Source organism: Caenorhabditis remanei, chromosome X (assembly GCF_010183535.1).
Source record: "Caenorhabditis remanei strain PX506 chromosome X, whole genome shotgun sequence".
Classification (NCBI taxonomy): Eukaryota; Metazoa; Nematoda; class Chromadorea; order Rhabditida; family Rhabditidae; genus Caenorhabditis; species Caenorhabditis remanei.
The window spans coordinates 5631719-5652646 of record NC_071333.1 but is presented as its reverse complement, the minus strand read 5'-3'; the positions used below and the strand labels follow the sequence as shown (position 1 = coordinate 5652646).

Sequence of the window (20928 nt, the reverse complement as noted above, 5' to 3'; positions counted from 1 at the left end):
GTTTCATGAATCTCCTACAAAAACTACGGGTACACCATCGAAAACTTGAAAAATAGGCCGCGTCATAAAGATAGCCCCCCTTGAGAATTTTCAATTTCTCCATGATTTTTTTCCGTTTTTTCACTAAAAAACGACTTCAATCGATAAAATTCGCATTTTTATCAGCGTTATCTTATTTTTTTTCCACACTTTTACAGCAAAAATTCTACTTTGAAGAGCCAGGTTATGCTAAAAAGTCTAAAAATCGGGATTTTTGAGGAAAACGATCGTAATTCGCATTTCAAATAGAGGGAGCAATATTTTTGCACGGTATTTTACTTTTTTCGGTACTTGTCTGATAATTTTATCTTACTTTTGGCTGAAAAAATCGGCTCTGAATGCTCAGAGGCCATCCCAATGTGAAGGAAATTCATTTAGGAAGATGGTTTTGAGCTTCTTCAAGATGAAGAACGTCTGAGAATCTATTTTTAAAGTGGAATCTTTTTGAGAATGGTTTAAATAAACTTTTGTTATGTCACTAAGACATTTCTAAGAGACCTTACCAGGTTACAGATAAGTACTAGCAGTAGAAATCATGGTCAAGTTATTTTCACAAAGGAATATTGTGTTCTCGAATCAATAGTAAGTTTAAAAGATTTAAAATTATTTGAAATGAGTGAAAAAACCTTCAAACAAAAACAATGTTCGTAGTTTCTTTTCAAAAAGTTGTCTACTCATCGTTAAACTCACGATATCCAGTGTTTTACTAGTGAACAAAGATTTGGGACACTAGATCATGATTTGAAAGACAAGTACTTGTTACTAATTGGTCGAAGTAGTTCAGCTATGTCTTGGCAATAACATGAGACTTGATTCTACTATTTCTTTCAAAAACTATACCATAAAAACAGATTCTCAAACGTTCTTCATCTTGAAGAAGCTCAAAACCATCTTCCTAAGTGAATTTCCTTCACATTGGGATGGCCTCTGAGCATTCAGAGCCGCTTTTTTCAGCCGAAAGTAAGATGAAATTATCAGACAAGTACCGAAAAAAGTAAAATACCCTGCAAAAATATTGCTCCCTCTATTTGAAATGCGAATTACGATCGTTTTCCTCAAAAATCCCGATTTTTGCACTTTTTAGCATAACCTGGCTCTTCAAAGTAGAATTTTTGCTGTAAAAGTGTGGAAAAAAATAAGATAACGCTGATAAAAATGCGAACTTTATCGATTGAAAACGTTTTTTAGTGAAAAAACGGAAAAAAATCATGGAGAAATTGAAAATTCTCAAGGGGGCTATCTTTATGACGCGACCTATTTTTCAAGTTTTCGATGGTGTACCCGTAGTTTTTGTAGGAGATTCATGAAACTTTGCGCCCAGGGGTTATTTCGCCCGAAGAATCGAATGCTGTTACCCATTTTTCATGAAAACTTACGGCTGAGCCAGATCTGACATAATCGCAAGGGGGGCTATCTTTATGACGCGCACTGTATGATAACCAAACGCTCAGAAACTGGATTGGGGTTTTCCACTAGTTGGTTCTTTAAAATCAACTTTTCCTAAAAACTATAGACAGACAATTCTAATTGTTTTTTATCATCTGTTCAAATGTGATTTTGAGCAACATTTACTGTATTAGTCACATTGAACGAACAGCAAAAAGAAATGCCCTGAACCAGGATCGAACTGGTGACCTTTAGATCTTCAGTCTAACGCTCTCCCAACTGATATCAAGGCTCATGAATGGGACAGCGTGAAGAAAATATACAAGAGAGTACACATTGTCTTTCAGCCGAAAAAGACCACCAGTGTTATGTTTGCTGCTCGACCTCAAGGTGGTTCGTTATATAATTATTTCGAAAAAAGAACATTCGTTTCAGCAAGCTACAAACTAATACGGAGAGATGCCTTTTTAGAATTTTATTACTTCCGGAAACATATTAAGTTATAAGTAAACATTTCATAGGACAGAGATTGAAACAATTGCTTCTTTATCGTGGACACTTCAAATGCAAAAGTTGGATGAAATTTCTTTTTTTTTACCAAGCTGATTATTGTCTATTTTCAAAAATAAGACACATAATCACCCCGACGCCATTAAATTTTTTTTATAAGTTTTTCAAAATTACAGTTTCATTGTGTGTTTCCAATTTTCATTTCGACAATTAGGAGACGTTTATGTCATCATGCTTGAGTATGTTTTCCAACAAAAAGGGGTTTGATACTCTGGCAAAATGTATAAGGTTTTTCTTTCATCATTTGTCTCTCCCTTCTGTTTTTTCTCCAACCCACTCTTTTAATGGTCTAGTTTGGGGATCGTTCTTATTCTTCCGCCAAAAAAAAACTGTTTGAAGTTGTTAATGAAAAAAGTAACTGATTCATTCATATTGTGAAAGTCATCTAGCTAAATATCAAATAATTTTCAGAAATTGTCAGAAAGTTTGTCTGCTTGCAAAACTCGGCTTCCAGATCTAATCATCAAAAAAAGTTTTTGCGCGAAATGCTTCGGACATTGCAAAATGCTCGACCAATGTGACGTTTCTGAAAGTTAAAGTTGTGAATTGGCATTGAAGTTGAAAACCTACGTTTTAGAAACGGGAATCCAATTCAGCTTGTGCTCTTGTTTCCAAATAAGATCCCGACCAGAGCAGGAGTGTGTAATGACCGCACTCATTTCGTAGAAGATCTGAAAACGTATTGAATTGTGTACTAACATGGGTCCTATTTTTTGAATGAGTCAAAGCGGAGAAAGGTAAAAACTTACGTCGTAAAATCCATCGCCATCTTGGAAGCCCTTCATCTCATACTCAATCCATGGTATTTTTGAACATACTACCCCAAATTCCGCAATTTTGTCGGTTCCACTCTCACTGAAATACAGAAAAACATCATCAAAAGATATCATGTGATAAGTAAAACGTACAAAGTATCTTTTTCCACCAATACTATTCTTGCACACCATTTGGGTGTCCAATGACTTACACAAGTCAGATTACCCTTCATGTAGATGTCGGTCCGTTGGGTTGTCTTTTTGACAACAACCAAAATGAGAAGCAACTGTAGAAGACAAATGATAGGAACCTTCATCTTTCACCAGTTCCGGTGAAGCAGACGAATTTCGAAAAATGAATAGCCGAAGAATGAAGAAGCGTGTTGATAGTTTCTATAAAAAAGTTTAAAAATATATAGGATTGTGAAAAACTCTAATTTAAATTTTTTAGAAATAGTTTGAAAAAGTGAAAAATGATAACTGAGTCAACCAGCCAGCCACGAAGCTGCTATGCGATTATGACTGAAGCGGAGAATAAAAAAAGGGGCTGTCTTGAGAAACCAGTGTAATAGAGAAAGCTCTTTTCTCTCAAAAACCAATAAAAATGAAATGGATCGCGATTTTAGAGGAACAAAGAGAAATATTAATGTGAGAGGTACCTCGAAAACGCTTTTGCGGAACCCATAGACTTGAGCTCATAAATGCCTGACGCGAAGCAGCATATATTGGTTTTTTAGAAATTCCTTTAGTTTTGAGTTGACGCATTTTTAAATTTCTGGGACCGAAACTTTTTCCTCAGATAAAAACTTGTTTGTCTCCTCAATGTGAAGAGATTTCAAAGCGGCACACACAAGAAGATAGATAAAAGCGGGAAACATTAAATTTGAAAAACATGACGCATCTATGAAAAGTTTTCTGAGAAAATACGCAGAAGAAATGTTTAAAATTTGACAGAAAGAGTGTAATTATTCACAAGAAAAGTTTGATTAGTAGGAGAATGTGTGGTTTTTATTAGTTTGGGTTTTTTGAAAGCCAAAGTTTAACGATATAACAATAAAACGGTAACAAGTAGTTCATTCACAAAGTGTCAAAAAAACTGTAGGAAACGACAGAAATTACAACTTTAAACAATGAAAACGTCAGATAAGGATATCCATGTCAAATCAAAGCTTCATTTTTACGTAGGTATCTCTTTTCCTCGAATTAGAAAAATTGGAAAACAAAAATTTCGGGCGGCATAAAGGGTTGGAAGTTTGAAAAAAAAGATTTTTGAGCTGTCATTATTGTTTTTCAGTGATGTGAAAACTACGGTTTCGACTCCAACAAGGTTAAAAAAGAGTGAAAAGCAAGTTTAAAGTTAACAAACAATGGAAACATAATAGAAGATAGTGAGAATCTGAGCATTACGGGTTTCTTCATCAAATCTCTGAGCTGATCTCCACAATCATCAACATCACATATTCGGTGTGCATATTTTCTTATCATACATAATGAAAAGGTGTATGCTCTGAAGATGAGCATGTAGAAGTGTACATCGCGAAAATTCTTGGAGAACTAGTTTGTGTTGCAATGTCACTCTAAAATATTAAAAAAGCTTTGATTAAAAAATGATGCATGTTAATCAGAACTCATTGTCTCGAATAAAAAACAACTGATTGAAATATCTGGGAAACTTTCAGATGCAGTGTGCCATGGTCTTATGATTTCTGTTTTTCTTACAGTATTCACTATGACTCACAACAATAAATCTTGAGCCCCTGATCATTGAACATTATGCATAATTTTCTGAAAGGTTTATGGGGGATTCTGAGATGTTTCTTGACCCGCTGGCATGACAAAATCTTTTTGCAATAAAAATTTACAAGATCAGTATCTACAGCAACTATGCATCAAAATGCATAGTTGCTGTAGAAAACTCATTAAGTGCATCCATATTTCAGAATCTGCTCATATTTTTTTCAAATTTTGACACCTTTGTTTCAAATGAAAAAAAAGACGTTACATTCTCATAATTTTCTTTAGTATCGTTTCTGTAGTTTTTAAAAAAGAACCATAACAATTCTAGACAACATAATTGCATATATTCAACGTTTATTAGCAACTGTTTCATTTAATACTCATTTGGATTATTAAAAAAACGTTCCGGCTTCAGTTCCGCCACGCTGAACTTGTTGAACTCGGGAAGATTGTTTATACCCTACGAGAACAGCATCGTCCGCCTCGCCATCAGTTTCAATTGTGCTTTCTGCAACGATTTGGTACTTGTCAATCTCTTTCCGCACCAATTCGGCTACTAGATTCCCTTCATTGATTTGAACATTGTCCTTGCGGTATTTAGTGATACCAGTTGATTTCGAGTTTTCCATCACCTGAAAAATGTTATATCAAAATGGAGCACGTTGATGTTGACACATACAAAACATAATTTCATAATTGCAATAAAGATGAGGGTTGCCAGGAAACATGAGAACATGGAAATGAGCAAGAACATTGAGCTCCCAGTCTTATTCCTTAACTTGAATACTTGTTCACGAGCGAATTCGCGGAGGGGCATCAGAGCTTTTTGGAAATCTGTACGGTTTTCGGCGATGGTCGAATGAACCAGCAAGTTATCCTCCAAGTCAAATAGTAGATCAAACTTCACATTCGGCAGAGAGGAATACAGACCAATCCCGAAACAGGACAGCCCGACAATGAAAAACAGAATAGAAAGTCCTAAAAGGACCTTTGATCCTGCCTTCATCTCGGAACAGTGAGGAATACGATTCGATAGGATTAAAGAAAACCAAACTGAATGTGCGAAAGGCAAGATAGAATGATGTTGTCGAAGGGTGGCATGGTTTGTATTGTCCCGCCTCCTGCTGCCCTCATAAAACTTCCACAAAATTATGCATAGCGTTCAAAGATCAGTGTTTCCAGATTTAGTGATGTGAGTCACACAACAGAGGAGGAACACAGCGTAAACGTTCGGTACACCACAGAGTAGACATAGAGTAGTAGTTTCTTTCACAAATCATGCTTTCTGAAAAGTTCAAATTTTTAGTAATGGCACCACACTTTGTTATATAAACACAATCAGAATACAGGAAAAAAGGAACGAGAGGGAGTTACGATTAGTAGTTAGACATGCTAAGAGTGAAGTATTTAGAGAGATCGAGAGGTTTAACATTATTCTTGAAACAGTTGGAGGAAGGTTTAACCGGGAAAGCATTAACAGAAAGGGTTGTATTTACTATTCGAACTTGCAGGTACACAGACAGACGTGAGACATGAAATTCTGGACACTCGGAATCACAGATACACAAACGTACGTTAGCATTGAAATTCCGGACATCCGACTCGCTTAATGAAAAGAGTTTTAGAAGAAACAGAATCGTCTTTTTTCGTACGTTCTCTCTCAATTTCAACGGCCTATTTTCATTTCTTCAATCAGCGTTTTCTCCTCTATCCGTGACATATAACACGTCCAATATCTCCAAACTAATTTCACTACCTTTTTAGTAATTAGTTCAAGTTTTGAAAAAAAACCTCAGTCGAGTCACGTCATTTCGCAAATCAGGATGATTAAGGATGCTTCCACAATCACCACTGGATTGAAAGCTGACAGACAAGAATGGTTTGGATCAATTTAGTTTACATAAAAAAAATAGTTCTAGCAGAAATAGTTTCAGTTCGATAAGTGTGTCATCCTGAAACAATTCTGAAACTTATCGGGAGATTTTCCTGAATTTGGCGATATTGGGGAAAGTAACGTTGTCACTGCGTCCACGCGAAGAATTAATCAAATTAATGGAGTCGTTGTCAATGGGACATCAGCAGCTGTGGTGGTGGTTTCAGCTAGAGTGGTAGACTCATTGGCTGGAGCAGTGGTGGTAGTCGCAGCTTGAGTGGTCGTTGTATAGGCGTCGGTGGTGGTTTCATAGGCCTGAGTGGTAGTTGTTGATGGAACATCAGCAGCGGTTCTTGTGTAGACAGCCTCAGTGGTAGTTTCAACTGGGATAGAGGTGGTCTCACAAGCCTGAGTGGTGGTATTCGGAGCTTTGTAAGGAGATGTCTCATTCAAGGGGTCCACGTACACATATCCAGACGGTCATCACCGGATCCGCTTTCCTCGTCCTTTCCAGACGCATATTGGCGCTTTTTCAGGTTTTCAGGGCAGTCACAGATGGCACGAGCCTTATCGAAAACAAGTCGAGCAGGATACTGCACTTGGATGATACGTCCGGTAAAGCAGGCAATGTATTAATAAGAAAAATCCGTTTTCTTTGTCATCGCAGGACCGGTGATGTCACCAGAAGGAGTTTCAACAGCATATGGGGAAAATGTTGTCTTCCTTGGGACTGGAAAGCCTTCAGCTGGAGCGATAATGGTCTTAACGTCGACTGGACTTTAGTTTTTGAATAGTTTAAGTTTTCTTGGTTGCAAACATTCAAAATGTTGAATTCTTTTTATACAATTTTACTATTTCATCTGCAAAATTGATTATGAAACACTTACCGTATCTGAATACTACAGTTTCGACGAAAATATATAATTCTGTGCTTGAATTTGCCGGTTGCAGGTATAAATCAATGATTAGTCCAATAAGTAGGCAGAATAAACATATTAGAATTGAAGATGTGTTTCTAAATACTTTTTCTTGTTATAAATTATCTGCATTACAGAAAAAAAAACTAAAACCAAAGGTTTTAGTTCGTAAAAAGAAACAAAACCCGCTCTTCGTGGTGAGACCCAGCCGTATAATTCAATGCGCCTTTAAAGCGTCTGCGTCTCTATATGCAAACAACGTTAAAGGCGTTTGCATAAAGAGTACAAAGAATAAAGAGAGTGCAGTAAAACGACGTGGACCAACGTCCTCCCTTCCTATCCTCTTTCTTGTAGAGACGTTTCTTGCCAATAGAGACGCAGACGCTTTAAAGGCGCATTGAATTATGCGGCTGGGTCTCACCACGAAGAGAGGGTTTTGTTTCTTTTTACGAACTAAACCCTTTGATTTTTGTTATTTTTTTAGTAATTCAGATAATTTATAACAAGAAAAAGTATTTAGAAAGACATCTTCAACACTAATGAATTTATTCTGCCTATTTATGGGATAAATCATTGACTTATACCTGCAGCCGGCAAAACCAAAGGGCATAATCAAATATTGCCTTCAAAACTATAGTATTCAGATACCGTAAGTGTTTCATAATTAATTTTGCAGGTAAAATAGAAAAATTGTATGAAAAGAATTCAACATTTTGATTGTTTGCAATCAAAGAAACTTAAGATATTCAAAACCCGAAGTCAACACGTTTAAAACAAGACTATTTTCGAGAAACACTTTTGAATTTATACAAAAACTAGGAATTTTGAGTCAACATATTGGCATACCCGCTTATTAATTTTTTGAACTGTATCGAAAAAAATATGGCATTGAGACCAGCTCGAGCTAACGACGCTGTCACTGTTCCAGTAGAGACCACTGCTAATCCATTTTCTTCAGTTGATATCATCGCTGCCCCTACGTCCCTGAGACTTCCACCACACCAGCTACGACTGCAGCCGAAGACTTCAAGCTGTCAGTTGAAGCCCTTGCTAGTCCATTTACTCCAGCAGAGATTACAGCTACCCGATTTGCCGATGTGGAGACTACCTCTGCTTCTTACTACGCTCCAGCTGACGTTAAGATCATTCCCGCAGTCGAAGACGTTCCAGTTCCAAGTGAGACCACCGCTTTCCCATATGCTGTTGAAACTGCTACTGGTGACATCGCAAGCGACCGGACCTACGATGACAAGGAAAACGGATTATACTTATTAATACATTGCCTGCTTCACCGGACGTACCATCCTAGTGCAGTACCTGCTCGACTCGTTTTCGATAAGGCTGGTGTCATCTGTGACTGCACGGAAATCGTGAAAAAGTGCCAACATGCGCCTGGAAATGATGAGAAAAGTGGATCCGGTGATGAGTCGTCTGGATATGTGTATTGAAATGAGACATCTCCTTACAAAGCTCCAAATACCACTACTCAGGCTTATGAGACCACCTCTATCCCAGTTGAAACTACCACTGTGGCTGTCTACACAAGAACCGCTCCTGATGTTCCATCAACGACCACCACTCAGGCCTATGAAACTAACACCGACGCCTATACAACGACCACTCAAGCTGAGACTACCACTATAGTTGAAGCCACAACGACGGCTGCTGACGTGCCATCGACTGCTCAAGATTATGAGAACTACACAATCACCACCACAGCTGTTGATGTCCCATCGACTACGACTCCGTTAAAAAATAAGTTAATCCAAATCCTCCTTGTCTGTCAGCTCTCAATTCAGTGGTGATTGTGGAAGCATCCTTAATCATCCTGATTTGCGAAATGACGTGACTCGATTAAGGATCTTTTCAAAACTTGAACTATTTATTAGGAAAGGTAATGGAACTACTTTGGAAATTTGAGACGTGTTATATATAACTGCTGAGATATGAAAACGCGGATTCCAAAAGTTCAAATGTTTAGACTTTGTCCTCGAAGCCTGATGTTTGAAGAAAACAAAGTCAACGTTTCTATCGCTGGCAAATAATTACTTTACCAACATGCAAAAAAGAACAGAAGCTTAATTTAGAGCTTATGAAGAGGAGGTGAGAAAGAGTACAGGTTCTGCTCCCGGCAACCTCACATTTCTTGCAATTTTTGTCATGAATTCAAGCTGGTTCTAATGTGTCTGGCTTGCTTTACAAGATTTCTGTGAAAATCAATGTTTTTACCGTATTCCATCCTTTTTCTAATAAAAAGAGTGCATTCTGGAAACTCATTTAAAAATTAGAAGCGCACGCGCTTCAATTTGAACGAATACGGCATGTGTTTTTGGCCCTCCAGTAACAATCACTGACTACTCCGATATCAAATAATTTATGATCATTTGTTACTATTCATATTGATGCTCAGAAACCAGTACAATCTCAAATTTTTGAGTCTCGTATCTCACAGTTTTCGATGAGTTTCACTTGTTCTTATCGAGGTCTGATTACAACACTGGACCCACTTTCAACTATCTCTTCGAAATCACATATTAAGTCCCGCTTTTGGGGTTTCTACTTTTAGTTCTAATTTCAAATCATTGTGTAGCTTTTTTGTGAGAAACTCTTCTGACTTTGTCCCAGTGACTCATGAAATCGTAAGATTTTATTTTTTCGTTGAATTGTTCAATATGTGAACAATGCAAAATTCGTTGATCAACAATCGCGGACCGTCTAATTCTTTTCGTCCCTCTGTGGTTTGGAAATACATAAGCCCCGCCTCAAAACGCTTGACCTCTCTAGCTTTGAATGGTGTTTGATCATCTATCACAGTTCATATAAACGCTCAGTGATCAGAGTGTCTCCCGAAAATATCTGTTCTCAGTGTTTAAATTGTTTTTGAAGGGCGCGTAGTTTCCTTTTTTGAGGAAATATGAAACGGTATTCTTCCAAAAACGGAGACTTGTAAATCATAATCACAAAAACAAACATTATACTAACTACGAAGCCTATTTTAATTTCAAAAAATTTGGAAATGTTTATGATTCACTCCTAAATAGCGTTTGTGGGTGAAGCCGGGCCCAAGACAGTTTTCTAGTCGACTAGAACTTCTCAGATTGGTCTGCATCTATTTTTCCTTTCTGTTCTTTGCGGTGTTGAACCTTTAGTTTGTACTTCTCTGCACTATCCTGCCTTTAAGAGGCGGAGCTTGAATTTTAGTAGAATTTTCACAACTGATGTTAATTTTGCCCGTTTCACGTAGGCAGAAAATTTTTTAGATGACTGATAATTCTCGAGTTTTTTTTTAAAGTTTTCGGACTACTCGAATAGTTATCAAACTGCGGAGCTTTAACTCTAGTACATCTGGAACCTCTCCAAATTATTTTCATTTCACTTGTTCTTTCACTTATGTTTTCCCCTAGCATGAGTTTCTGTGTCGTTCATGAGAATGTTCTAGAAAATGTTTACAATGACTCATTTTCAATTCGTTAGACGGTCTCCGCCCACAAAAACTGTCTAGCTTTCTGATACCTCTCAAAGCTATATGTGACTTGCTCACTCCTCTGCGTTCAGTCTGTTCACCACATGTGTTCAAAACATGTACCATTCAAGTCTCCAACTTTCTTCTCCGACTGCCTCATGAGTCAAATTTTTGTTTTGAGTCTACCTGCAATTAGATTACGTTTACACTTAACCGTTTGATGTTCTATCTATCTAGTATCTAAAACATTTTTCATTTTCCTACGATACTACTTATTTATACCCTTTCATAACTGTTTTTACAGGATGCGTCACAAATGTAAAATATTTTTTGGATTTATCCTGCTCATCTTGATTTCGTGTGGTCTGATGCTTCTCTTTGCTGCTCTGACCATCAAATACCCAAAAGAATTGCCCTATCTCAATCCGTATAGAATCGCAGTCTGGGCGAGAAAGCTCGGAATCAACATAGATTCTTGGAAATGTGACACCGTCGAATGTCTCAAAATGTGGGAAGCTGACGACAAGGATGATTATGATGAGAAGGATGTGAAACAGTTCCTCGAATCAAACAGAACTACTCTGAATCCGAAAGCACCGACAAAAATTTCGCCTCTCAAGTTGTCTTGCATCCAATGCATTGGAGGCAAATTTGTAAGTTTACAGAGTAAATTAATTTTCGTAGTAAACTAAACGTTACATTTCCAGCTCAAACATCGCGAATTGATGCAGAACAGTAAACGAAAGCAAAAAATGGGTTGGGTCAACGATTGGTATAAGACCAACTGCTTTCTAAACAAAGTTAAAATGTTACCGTGCAGTACAACTTGCGTCACAATTTGGATTCTGGAGATGGAGAACGGTCTGCGTGGTAAATTCAATGGTAATGTATTATGCCGGATGATATCAAATTTAATGTTTTCTGTTTTAGGTGTCATGTTCGACTGCGCCGATGAGTTGATATACCACTCCCCCGATATTCCAGGACGTGGTGATTTATACTCGGATAACGCTATCGTTTTCAATGAAGAAGCAGTGTACAATAATATTAGACAAGGATACAACATAACATATCAATTCACCAAATCCAACTTGGTTGATCCGAAGGATTTAGTCGCTTTTCTCAAAAATATAACTGCAACACAAGTTCCTCTCGAAGTCGAGGCTATCTCTACTGGAAACCTGATTGTGTTTCATACCTTTGCAGGAATGGGTATCTTTTTGGTGATTTTTGCAATTGTGATTTGCATCTGTGGTTGCGTAAGTTTAGCTCGCAGTTATGAATAGATTACATAATATCACATATTTTCAGTGGCGGGACTGGCGTTATCGTGTCAAGCGAAGAAAGGAAGACAAGAGACTGTTGAAGGAATGCGCCGACTTGGAAAAAGACGTGGTTGTCATGTCTACATTGGTTGCCAATCAAGATGCTGATCCATATGGATTGGCGAGTAACGATGAAATCAAAAATATTGAATTGGACACGAAGAACAACACTGAGGACCGCCACCCAAACGGAAAAGTTTGCAACGCCCATCACTCATGAAGATATAATCGTGAAAATTACACTCATAAAAACCGTGGCTCGTGTAAAAACAGTTACTTAGCCTTCTTATTGTAAACAGGCTTATTCCCATGTCCCTCGCCCTATGTTCAAATTTTGTCAAATGTATTTTTTTTGTCCACATTCGTCTGGAGGAATGTGATTAATTCTAAAATCAATTCGCTTGTAAATAATGCTTTCTAAGTCAACTAATTTGTAAATAACAGTGGGAATTTGTCAATAAAGATAACTGAGTAAACAAGTGAAAACAGAAAACGGAAATATGATTTTGCTTGAGAGAAATATATGTTCTTTGGATTGTTGTAAAGGTTTTCCCAAAACAGTCCAGACGTTGCTTGAAGCCGGGTTCATTCTCTCACTCTTAAAAACGGGTTCGGTTAGATCTAAAAAAAAGAGTTAAACCATACTGAGCCGATAAGTTATCATATATAAAACGCATGACAGGTCTGTTCAGCTGTTTTAATGCCCACAAATTTAGAAAATATAATAAAAGGGCGGCTGAGAGCAAAACAGCCGACAGTGATCCAAATGAATGGTACAATACGCGGACGGACATTCGAAAAGAGCACTCATCTCAATCTTTTGAAACGATTGTCAACTACGCGACAGGAATGTCAGGCTGAACTGATGAATACCTTCCAGCAATCAGTAGAGAACGTGATGCTGATTTCAAATGAACGAAATTAACATTATAGACCAAAAATTCAGTATAGTAGGAAAAACACCTTTAATTTCCTTTTTTCCGTTGGAAAACACCTGTTTGTTTCTTTTTTGTCGCTTATACACACACAGAATGACTGACTCCGCCACTTGCACGTAAAACATAGCGGCTGGCGGAACCCGGTAAATGTCGGCCGCCACTTGCGAATAAATCATCGCGAGTGTCACCTAGTAATGATCAAATATGAAGCTGTGAAAGTTTATGTGGAAGGCGGGCCATATTTGTGATAGAGGGCTTCTAGTTGGAATGGAGTCCCCGTCCCCACAAAATAAATTTTGGAAGGCCGCGAGGGCTAAAAAACGTTTTTCTGTTCTTACTAGGCCCATTAAAAAGATTTGAAAATATAAAATAGTGATACCCAACGAGTATTTCGAGACAGACTCAAGTCAATGAGAAGTTTACTTTCATGTTTTATTCTCCACTTTTAAAAATCAGTCTTCTTTATCTATTGTGTCTCATGAATTTCAACTTGCCAAAAAAGGCTATTAAGTTTGGCCAAGTGTTGAAATGAAGACTGCTAGTTTTTTTTTTTGGAATTTGCTTTGTTGGAAACTGTTAAAATGGAACGGAGGACGTCCAAACTAAAAAGGACAAAACGCGGATCGGCACGGTTCAAAATCTACATTGGATCCATGTATGCTGCGGGCCTAATGAATGTCTGATCTGTTGTATTATGTTGTGTATGCAGATTATTCAACTTAACATTCTCGTCCGATTCATTTCGTCTCGAAAATTCTCTCCGTTTTCACTCATTTTACGGTTTTAAAAATGATCGATTGGGGGAAAAACTGAAAGTGTTTCTAAAAAGTCTCCGGAAGACATGTTAAAACGATGGGTCGGGAAGTTAAATATTTCATGTGTACTGTTACAACTCGAAAAAAATAACGGGTCGGGTTAATTCTTTCACGGGCACCGTTAAAAAACAGGTTGAATTAAATTTCAAAAGGAGGGTTAAACCATACAAGATATCATATATAAAACGCATGAAAAGTCTGTCCAGCTGTCTTAGTATCCGCAAATTTTGAGAAATATAATAAAAAGCGGCTGACAACACATTTTGGTCACTTTATTAACCGAATGAGCCACAGGAACACTACTTGAAGTGAGTGAGAAAGTTTGGAAGAGTTAGTTCCTTCTTAACGGAACGTCAGAAAGATGGTCCGCCGTGGGTCCGCCATTACGTAGTTTGTGCTTTACATTAGTTTTGAATAATTTGCTCATATTAAAAAAAATTTTTGTACTAGAGCTCATGTATGCATCAAACGATGGAGAAGAGACTATCATAATTTGTTGAAAAGGTCTGATTTTTTGTATCCCTTCTTCATCTATGATACTTCTTCTTCCACTTCTTCTTCTTCTACAACTTCCTCTACTTCTACATATGTTGTCATTTTCAAAGCTCGCTTTGTCTCCCTGCTATTAGTTTGAATAACACATGTTCTTCAATCATTCATTTTTTAGAAGAGAGGAGAAAACAAGATAATTGCTTTATTTTGTTGACATGAAAGGAAAAGGAAATAAATGTCAGAAACCGAAGGTAAAGAAGACAGAAACCGAATGCATTAGTATATATTTAATGATTAGGTTTTCTTCTTTTTAAAACATTCGAGTTGTGGGTATATTGGACGTTTCTGTGAAAGACGGAAACAATTAGAAAAGATATTGAGTCAGAGAAAGATGGATATTTAGAAAACAGCTTACAAAGCCTACGGTCAAAACTCGATAGGTACAAAAAAATGCTACAAACATCAAGCAACCGCATCTCCGTTACGTACTGATATGTCTTGCAAAGCGTAAACAACTCTCATATCTACGTAGTCAGTGTCCACAACATCGATCTGTACCCGACGGTTTCTGGAGCAGCATATGATATCTGAAAAACAAGTGTACATTATTAATCAAAATCTGTTAATCGGAGTCTTGTTGGTGTTATTCATAAAAGTATGTGTACATTCCAGAACAAATTATTCACATAATGACTCACTCTTAATTCTAGCCTTCATCGACTTTATGCACAACATTGCCAAAAGAGGATCCAAACTCGGATAAATAGCCGCAAACATTGAGATTAGATTGGCAACCGATCCACTTCCAACACCAAACATTGAGAACACAAACATGAATGTCAATGGAATATACATGCACATGATTGGGATTAGACTTTGTAGAATCAACGTCTTGAAAAGTTGCCTTTGGAGTTTTTTCGATGCGTAGAACGGTAGACCACGCTCAGCCATGACTTTGTAGATGCGATATATGAAGTAAACAACGATCAAAAAAGTTGCCCACATCATAATTGCTGTGATACAAATACCACCAATTGATAAGATGTGATATATTCTTTTGTTTTCCATGTTGTGAAAGGAATACTGAGGGCCGATGTACACGTATTCATCCGAATACAGGCAATACGTCTTTAGAAAATCTTGCGACAATTGCGAATCCTTGTTGACATTCGGTCCGTATAGGATATAACTCAAAGATCCAAAGAGTCCAGAAAACAAGATGACGAGTAGAGCCCAGAAAGCCAAGGCTTTTAAGGAAAAGCGACAAGCTAATGACACAGGATCACTGACGGATGTGAAGCGATAGTAAAATTGGATCGTGATAAGGAATAACATCATTGCATAACAGGAACCGTAGATTGCTAAAAAGAAAAATTTAGTCGAGAAAATTGTAAATATCTAACTGTATTTTTAGTTCTGGCAAATTTTGGAAAAAATATCTTGCATATCACAAAATTAGATATAACTTTTTCAAATAATAGTTGCCACTGTTCTAGTTACTTCAAACAGACAAAAAGTTTTCTTTTCGGGAAGGATTAAACCCTTGCGTGCACAACCACCCGTGACCACTACACACTCCATACACTGCATTTATGTAGCTAATTTACCTAGTAGCTAAAGTCAACCAGTGGCTGCTGCCCTTCTTCTAACATTGACATTTAATGTAAGATAAAGCTTCTTGATGAATCGCCATTTTTGAATGACTACCTTTTTTTTCTCGAACACTGTGTCGATTTACCAGAAAATAGAATTTTCCATACTTGTAACGGGCCGTGCCGGGCCTTGATGAGAATTTTTACGGCCCGTCTGAAAATTTTTTAACTGAATTTTGAAAAAGAAAAGAATTTTTTGAATTCCAAAACGTCGAATTTTAAATATACTCCAGAATACAGTCAAAAGCTGCTAATTATGCATCAAAAATTTGAATTTTTCATGTAAAATGTCGAAAAAGTCCACCAAATTTGGTAAAAAGGTACCTTTTTTTGAAGCCGGGTCTTCGGGCCAGGCCGGGCCGTAAATTTGCAAGTAAGGATTTTTGAAACAGCTATGTATTCATCATTCAATCAAAATTTTTATTAGGCGACTAGAGTGTAGGAATGCGAAGTAGCGTCAGGATTTTTACAGCAATCATTTAAACACTTTATCTGATGCTCTGGGCACCTTAATGTGAGGGCCTCACATTTTTTAAAGTAGCTCTGTTGTTAGGGCGGCTGATGTCAGGCTTCTCCTTCAAACAAATAAGATAATTGTCCAACACGCTGTCTAACCTTCCTCTGGTGATATCGCTCAATCTCAGACTGCTAACAATCTCAATAACTGGTGATCCGGTACAATACGTTTTCATATCTACGTTTCCTACGTTCTACCGTCATCCTGTTGAACTCTTCTATCACAATTTTAGTGTTTCAATTCTGCTTAGCCACCTCTCTCCCCTCTCTCTCTCTCTCTTATATTCCCTCTTTCTGGTGTACCATGCAAGGCCCATCTACAACAAATACATACAATACATACTGTCTTTTTTCTGACATCTTGAAAACCACTTCATGATCAGAAGATAACCATTCATTTTCTTTTCGAAATGAATCATAGACACAAGTTCTTCTAAATATGAGATCAATCGGTCTAAGCCTAGTTCAAAAATAACTCCCATGTGAACTCACCAAGTGAAATTGACCCGAGACTCTTTGGAAGTATCAAATTGTTGAAAACCGTGAAAATGATGAAATAATTTTCGGTTACATAGAAATTCTGAAATAATGTTTCATATTCATATTTTTATTATTGAAACTTACTGGTTTGATCGAGAAACTACAGAGAGAGTAGAACATGCCGATTCCCGAAAAAGCCGCCATCAAATATTGGTAGTTTCCAAACGGCGTCTTCTGTTTCTTGAACAGCAAACTCAAAAAGATCGCATTCATCAGAAATGATAGAAAACATCCGAGACATTCCGTGAAATACGTCACGCTGAGCCATTTGTTGGAACACGAATTCATAGCTTCACATTTGAAGGCTCAAAAGAAAACTTGAAGTGAAAAAAGAAGAAAGAAGAATGATGAAAGAAATCATGAGAATACGAACTGAAAGTGGTTATTATCTTCATGAAGGAGAAAAGTGTCTAACATATGCTCTCTCCCTCCTCCCTTGGGTTTGGTTCAATTTGCACTTTTAAATTTTGTTGTTGCGTGCGTCAATGATATAGATCTTACAGAAAGGAATTAGTGACTAATTAATAGTGAGAAGAAGTTCAAAGCAGCAAAATACGATTTTAAATGTAGCTTGAGGATGAAATCATACAAGAAGGGTAAATGAAAATTCAGGTGAAGATAGTATTGGACACCTCGTAAACACATCGAGTTCCTCTCAAAATAACCTAATGGTGCTGACGTAATTGATGCAAATATGTTCATTTGAGAACTAGCTGAATATCAACAATCAAACAATTCAAGATTACAGGGAACGATGCAAACGGAAACCAGCGGAGCAATTTTGAATTATGAACTATCACGAAAAAGAAAGTTGAGAGGAATTTTCATTTTGTTCTCACTGCCTAAATTTCATTACTTTTCCTGCTTTTCCTCTTGTCAAATGGTTTTTCAAAAAATGATCTATCGCGTGCTTGAGAGTTTTGGACTTTTGAACAAGTTTTGCAGCTCAGCTTTCGTTTTTTTATAGCAGTCAAGATATTCCATCGAAATATATCCACAGAGTACTAAATCTGTTGATTATTTTCTTGATTTCCGCCTTCACACCATGTGTAAAAACGTGTAATTAACTCTGACCCATATGTTTTGTGGTTCACTTTTCCGATTCTGTTGAACTAGTTGAAGAAGGTGGAATAAGCTTTAAAAACTTTAAAATGGTAATGTTAAAACGTTAAAACGATTTTGGTGACATTAAAATGACTGGAGCCCTAACTCAAATTTATGCATATAGGTTACTGATGACCAACGGTATCTGTTTTTATGAAAATCTTGCACTAGGGCACACGTTGCAAGTATTACAGAGAATGCGTTATATGATGTTGTTGCGTATGAGCGGTTTCCTGACTGTTTTTGACTGTTATTGACTATTTGCTGACTCTGCCTATCAATGACACCGCCGTTCCAATTTAACAGTCAGATAGACCAATTGCATCTCTTTTCGGTTTTCCATAGTCACTATTCTCTGTTTTCAGCACTACATTTCTGTTTGTCACTATCCCCAGGACAAAAACTAGACTCCCGAATTTTGTTCCAACTGGAACTCTTTCCCTCACAGTTCAACTTCCCATTACTCCCAACACCATTCCCAATTATACCGGTGGATCTCACCGCTATTCAGCTGCAGTTCCAATTACACCTCAAGTATCTTCAAAATTGGATGATGCTTCAGAACCTTTTTCAATCAAAACCCCTGGTTCAACTGTTCTTCCCAGCTATCGCTTACAATTCGAAATAAGATGGAGTTTCTCGCTGTTTCGATAATTTTTCAATCTACTTGTCATTCTACTTCCTGTCATTTGTTATAATAACAATTATCTGCCTATTTGAAAATTTCTTTCAATAATTGTTTTTCTGCATTCAACTTTTCACAAAAAAAATGCGAATGTATTTATTGACTTGAAACCACAGTAAGATTTAGACAAGGTTATTGTAAAGCTTGTTGCATCCACTGACCTTGAATTGTTGGGTCTTGGCTGGAGTGGTTGGAAGACAGCAACGGTATCCATTTCCAGTCATACAGGCTCCATCATAGACAGCAGCGCAGTTATGGACACAGAGATTGTAGCAGGTCTGGTTGGTTTGAGTGGCGAAACTGATCCATGGAGAGCAGTTGTCATAAGATGCTCCACCGTTGACAGAGGCACAGTAGTTCTGACAGATGGCCAAGGTAACTGCAGAGACAGTGGAGAAGAGGGCGAGGGCAATGAAGAAACGGAACATCTGGAAATGATTGGAATATCTGAAAGCAGAGAGGGATCAATAGAACTTACCATGATGAATATGGTCAGTGAGAACTGATGAGGACTGCATCTATGGGCTCCCTTTTGTACGGATCCATTTTCTCAGCGGGATACTTTTATATTGTACACGAGTCTATTGTTAAAACATCAGGTTCAAAATGTTTCTGAATCATCGGGATCCCTGAAACACTTTATTGAAGTTGAACCATATTTGAAATTATGAAAAAATGTGTGGGTGCAGCCTCTATTGTGTTGATGAGAAAAGTATGTATGGAAATATGAGTGGGAGTTTATCCTATTGTTTCAGAAATTGGACTGAATGCTTCACTGGATCCTGCCTCTTCTTTCATAGAAGGGAGATGCCCACTATGCAGTAATAAAAGAAGAATTGGAAAATTCATGAAAACGGACTAACAACATCCATCAAAATCAAGTACAAGTTGTGATCCAAAATCCCTGAAAATTTTTATTTCATGAAAATGTAAAATGCCCTTCTAACTTGGAAAAGTCAGATTTTGACGTCCAGATCTTCTATATTCAAAGTTGCTTAAAACTTTTGTCTCAAAATTACCGCGTTCTAAACACATCTTGTTACTATTGGACAGAATTTTCTGTAGGCAATGACACGCCTTTGAGACAATATGGTCGCTTAGTACAGAGTTGCAGAAACTGTTTTTTCTTTTTGTCAAACTGTCTTGATTCTTAATTGAACAAGTCCACTAATTGGCTTTAGTATTGTTTTGATTGTTTTTAGTCAAGTACGAGAATGAAGATCTACTTTGAAATTGCAAATTCCAAAAACAAATAGCGACTTGGGGCAATGGGTAACAAAAGACACCGTCTACGCTATGGTTTTCAAAAAGAAACCTCAAGTTTCTCAATTTTCATGGATGTTGTTACTCCGTCTTCTTAGGAATTTTCCAATAATTCTTTCATTACTGTATTGTGGACATCTCCATTAGAGTTCTATGAAAGAAGAGGCAGGATCCAGTGAAACATTCAGTCCGATTTTTTGTACAATAAGACCAACTCCCACTCATATTACCACCAATCCTCCTGTCATCAACACAATAGAGGCTGCACCCACACATTTTTTCATAATTTCAAATATGGTTCAACTTCGATAAAGTGTTTCAGGGATTCCGATGATTCAGAAACATTTTGAGCCTGATGTTTTAACAATAGAATCGTGTTCAATATGAAAGTATCCCGCTGAGTATATGGATCCGTACAAAAGTGAGCCCATAGATGCAGTCCTCATCAGTTTCGACTGTCCATATTCATCATGGTAAGTTCTATTGATCCCTCTCTGCTTTCAGATATTCCCATCATTTCCAGATGTTCCGTCTCTTCATTGCCCTCGCCCTCTTCTCCACTGTCTCTGCAGTTACCTTGGCCATCTGTCAGAACTACTGTGCCTCTGTCAACGGTGGAGCATCTTATGACAACTGCTCTCCATGGATCAGTTTCGCCACTCAAACCAACCAGACCTGCTACAATCTCTGTGTCCATAACTGCGCTGCTGTCTATGATGGAGCCTGTATGACTGGAAATGGATACCGTTGCTGTCTTCCAACCACTCCAGCAAAGACCCAACAATTCAAGGTCAGTGGATGCAACAAGCTTTACAACAATCTTGTCTAAAACTTACTGTGGTTTCAAGTCAATAAATG

The 20928-nt window shown here is 37.5% G+C and overlaps 7 protein-coding genes across 7 annotated transcripts; 3 read left to right on the top strand and 4 right to left on the bottom strand.

Moving 5' to 3' along the window:
- Window positions 1–2451: 2451 nt before the first annotated feature.
- Window positions 2452–3067, bottom strand: GCK72_023068 (uncharacterized protein; the record flags this gene model as incomplete). Its single annotated transcript, XM_003103342.2, has 4 exons — window positions 2452–2521; window positions 2566–2666; window positions 2745–2850; window positions 2904–3067. 4 exons carry the CDS (start codon window positions 3065–3067, stop codon window positions 2452–2454), a joined length of 441 nt encoding a protein of 146 aa, XP_003103390.2.
- A 1812-nt stretch (window positions 3068–4879) lies between these two features.
- GCK72_023067 (uncharacterized protein) lies at window positions 4880–5493 on the bottom strand (the record flags this gene model as incomplete). The annotated part of the gene is made up of 2 exons (XM_003103237.2): window positions 4880–5119; window positions 5167–5493. 2 exons carry the CDS (start codon window positions 5491–5493, stop codon window positions 4880–4882), a joined length of 567 nt encoding a protein of 188 aa, XP_003103285.1.
- A 2666-nt stretch (window positions 5494–8159) lies between these two features.
- On the top strand, window positions 8160–9082 carry GCK72_023066 (uncharacterized protein; the record flags this gene model as incomplete). The annotated part of the gene is made up of 3 exons (XM_053735214.1): window positions 8160–8310; window positions 8358–8716; window positions 8768–9082. 3 exons carry the CDS (start codon window positions 8160–8162, stop codon window positions 9080–9082), a joined length of 825 nt encoding a protein of 274 aa, XP_053578780.1.
- Window positions 9083–11045: 1963 nt separating this feature from the next.
- Window positions 11046–12285, top strand: GCK72_023065 (uncharacterized protein; the record flags this gene model as incomplete). Its single annotated transcript, XM_003103212.2, has 4 exons — window positions 11046–11393; window positions 11448–11622; window positions 11671–11999; window positions 12052–12285. The coding sequence occupies 4 exons, from the start codon at window positions 11046–11048 to the stop codon at window positions 12283–12285; spliced, it is 1086 nt and encodes a 361-aa protein (XP_003103260.2).
- A 2487-nt stretch (window positions 12286–14772) lies between these two features.
- GCK72_023064 (uncharacterized protein) lies at window positions 14773–17306 on the bottom strand (the record flags this gene model as incomplete). The annotated part of the gene is made up of 4 exons (XM_053735213.1): window positions 14773–14897; window positions 15009–15671; window positions 16971–17058; window positions 17103–17306. 4 exons carry the CDS (start codon window positions 17304–17306, stop codon window positions 14773–14775), a joined length of 1080 nt encoding a protein of 359 aa, XP_053578779.1.
- A 1623-nt stretch (window positions 17307–18929) lies between these two features.
- On the bottom strand, window positions 18930–19235 carry GCK72_023063 (uncharacterized protein; the record flags this gene model as incomplete). The annotated part of the gene is made up of 1 exon (XM_053735212.1): window positions 18930–19235. One exon carries the CDS (start codon window positions 19233–19235, stop codon window positions 18930–18932), a length of 306 nt encoding a protein of 101 aa, XP_053578778.1.
- On the top strand, window positions 19062–20899 carry GCK72_023062 (uncharacterized protein; the record flags this gene model as incomplete). Its single annotated transcript, XM_053735211.1, has 2 exons — window positions 19062–19298; window positions 20594–20899. The coding sequence occupies 2 exons, from the start codon at window positions 19062–19064 to the stop codon at window positions 20897–20899; spliced, it is 543 nt and encodes a 180-aa protein (XP_053578777.1).
- Between the last annotated feature and the right edge of the window lie 29 nt (window positions 20900–20928).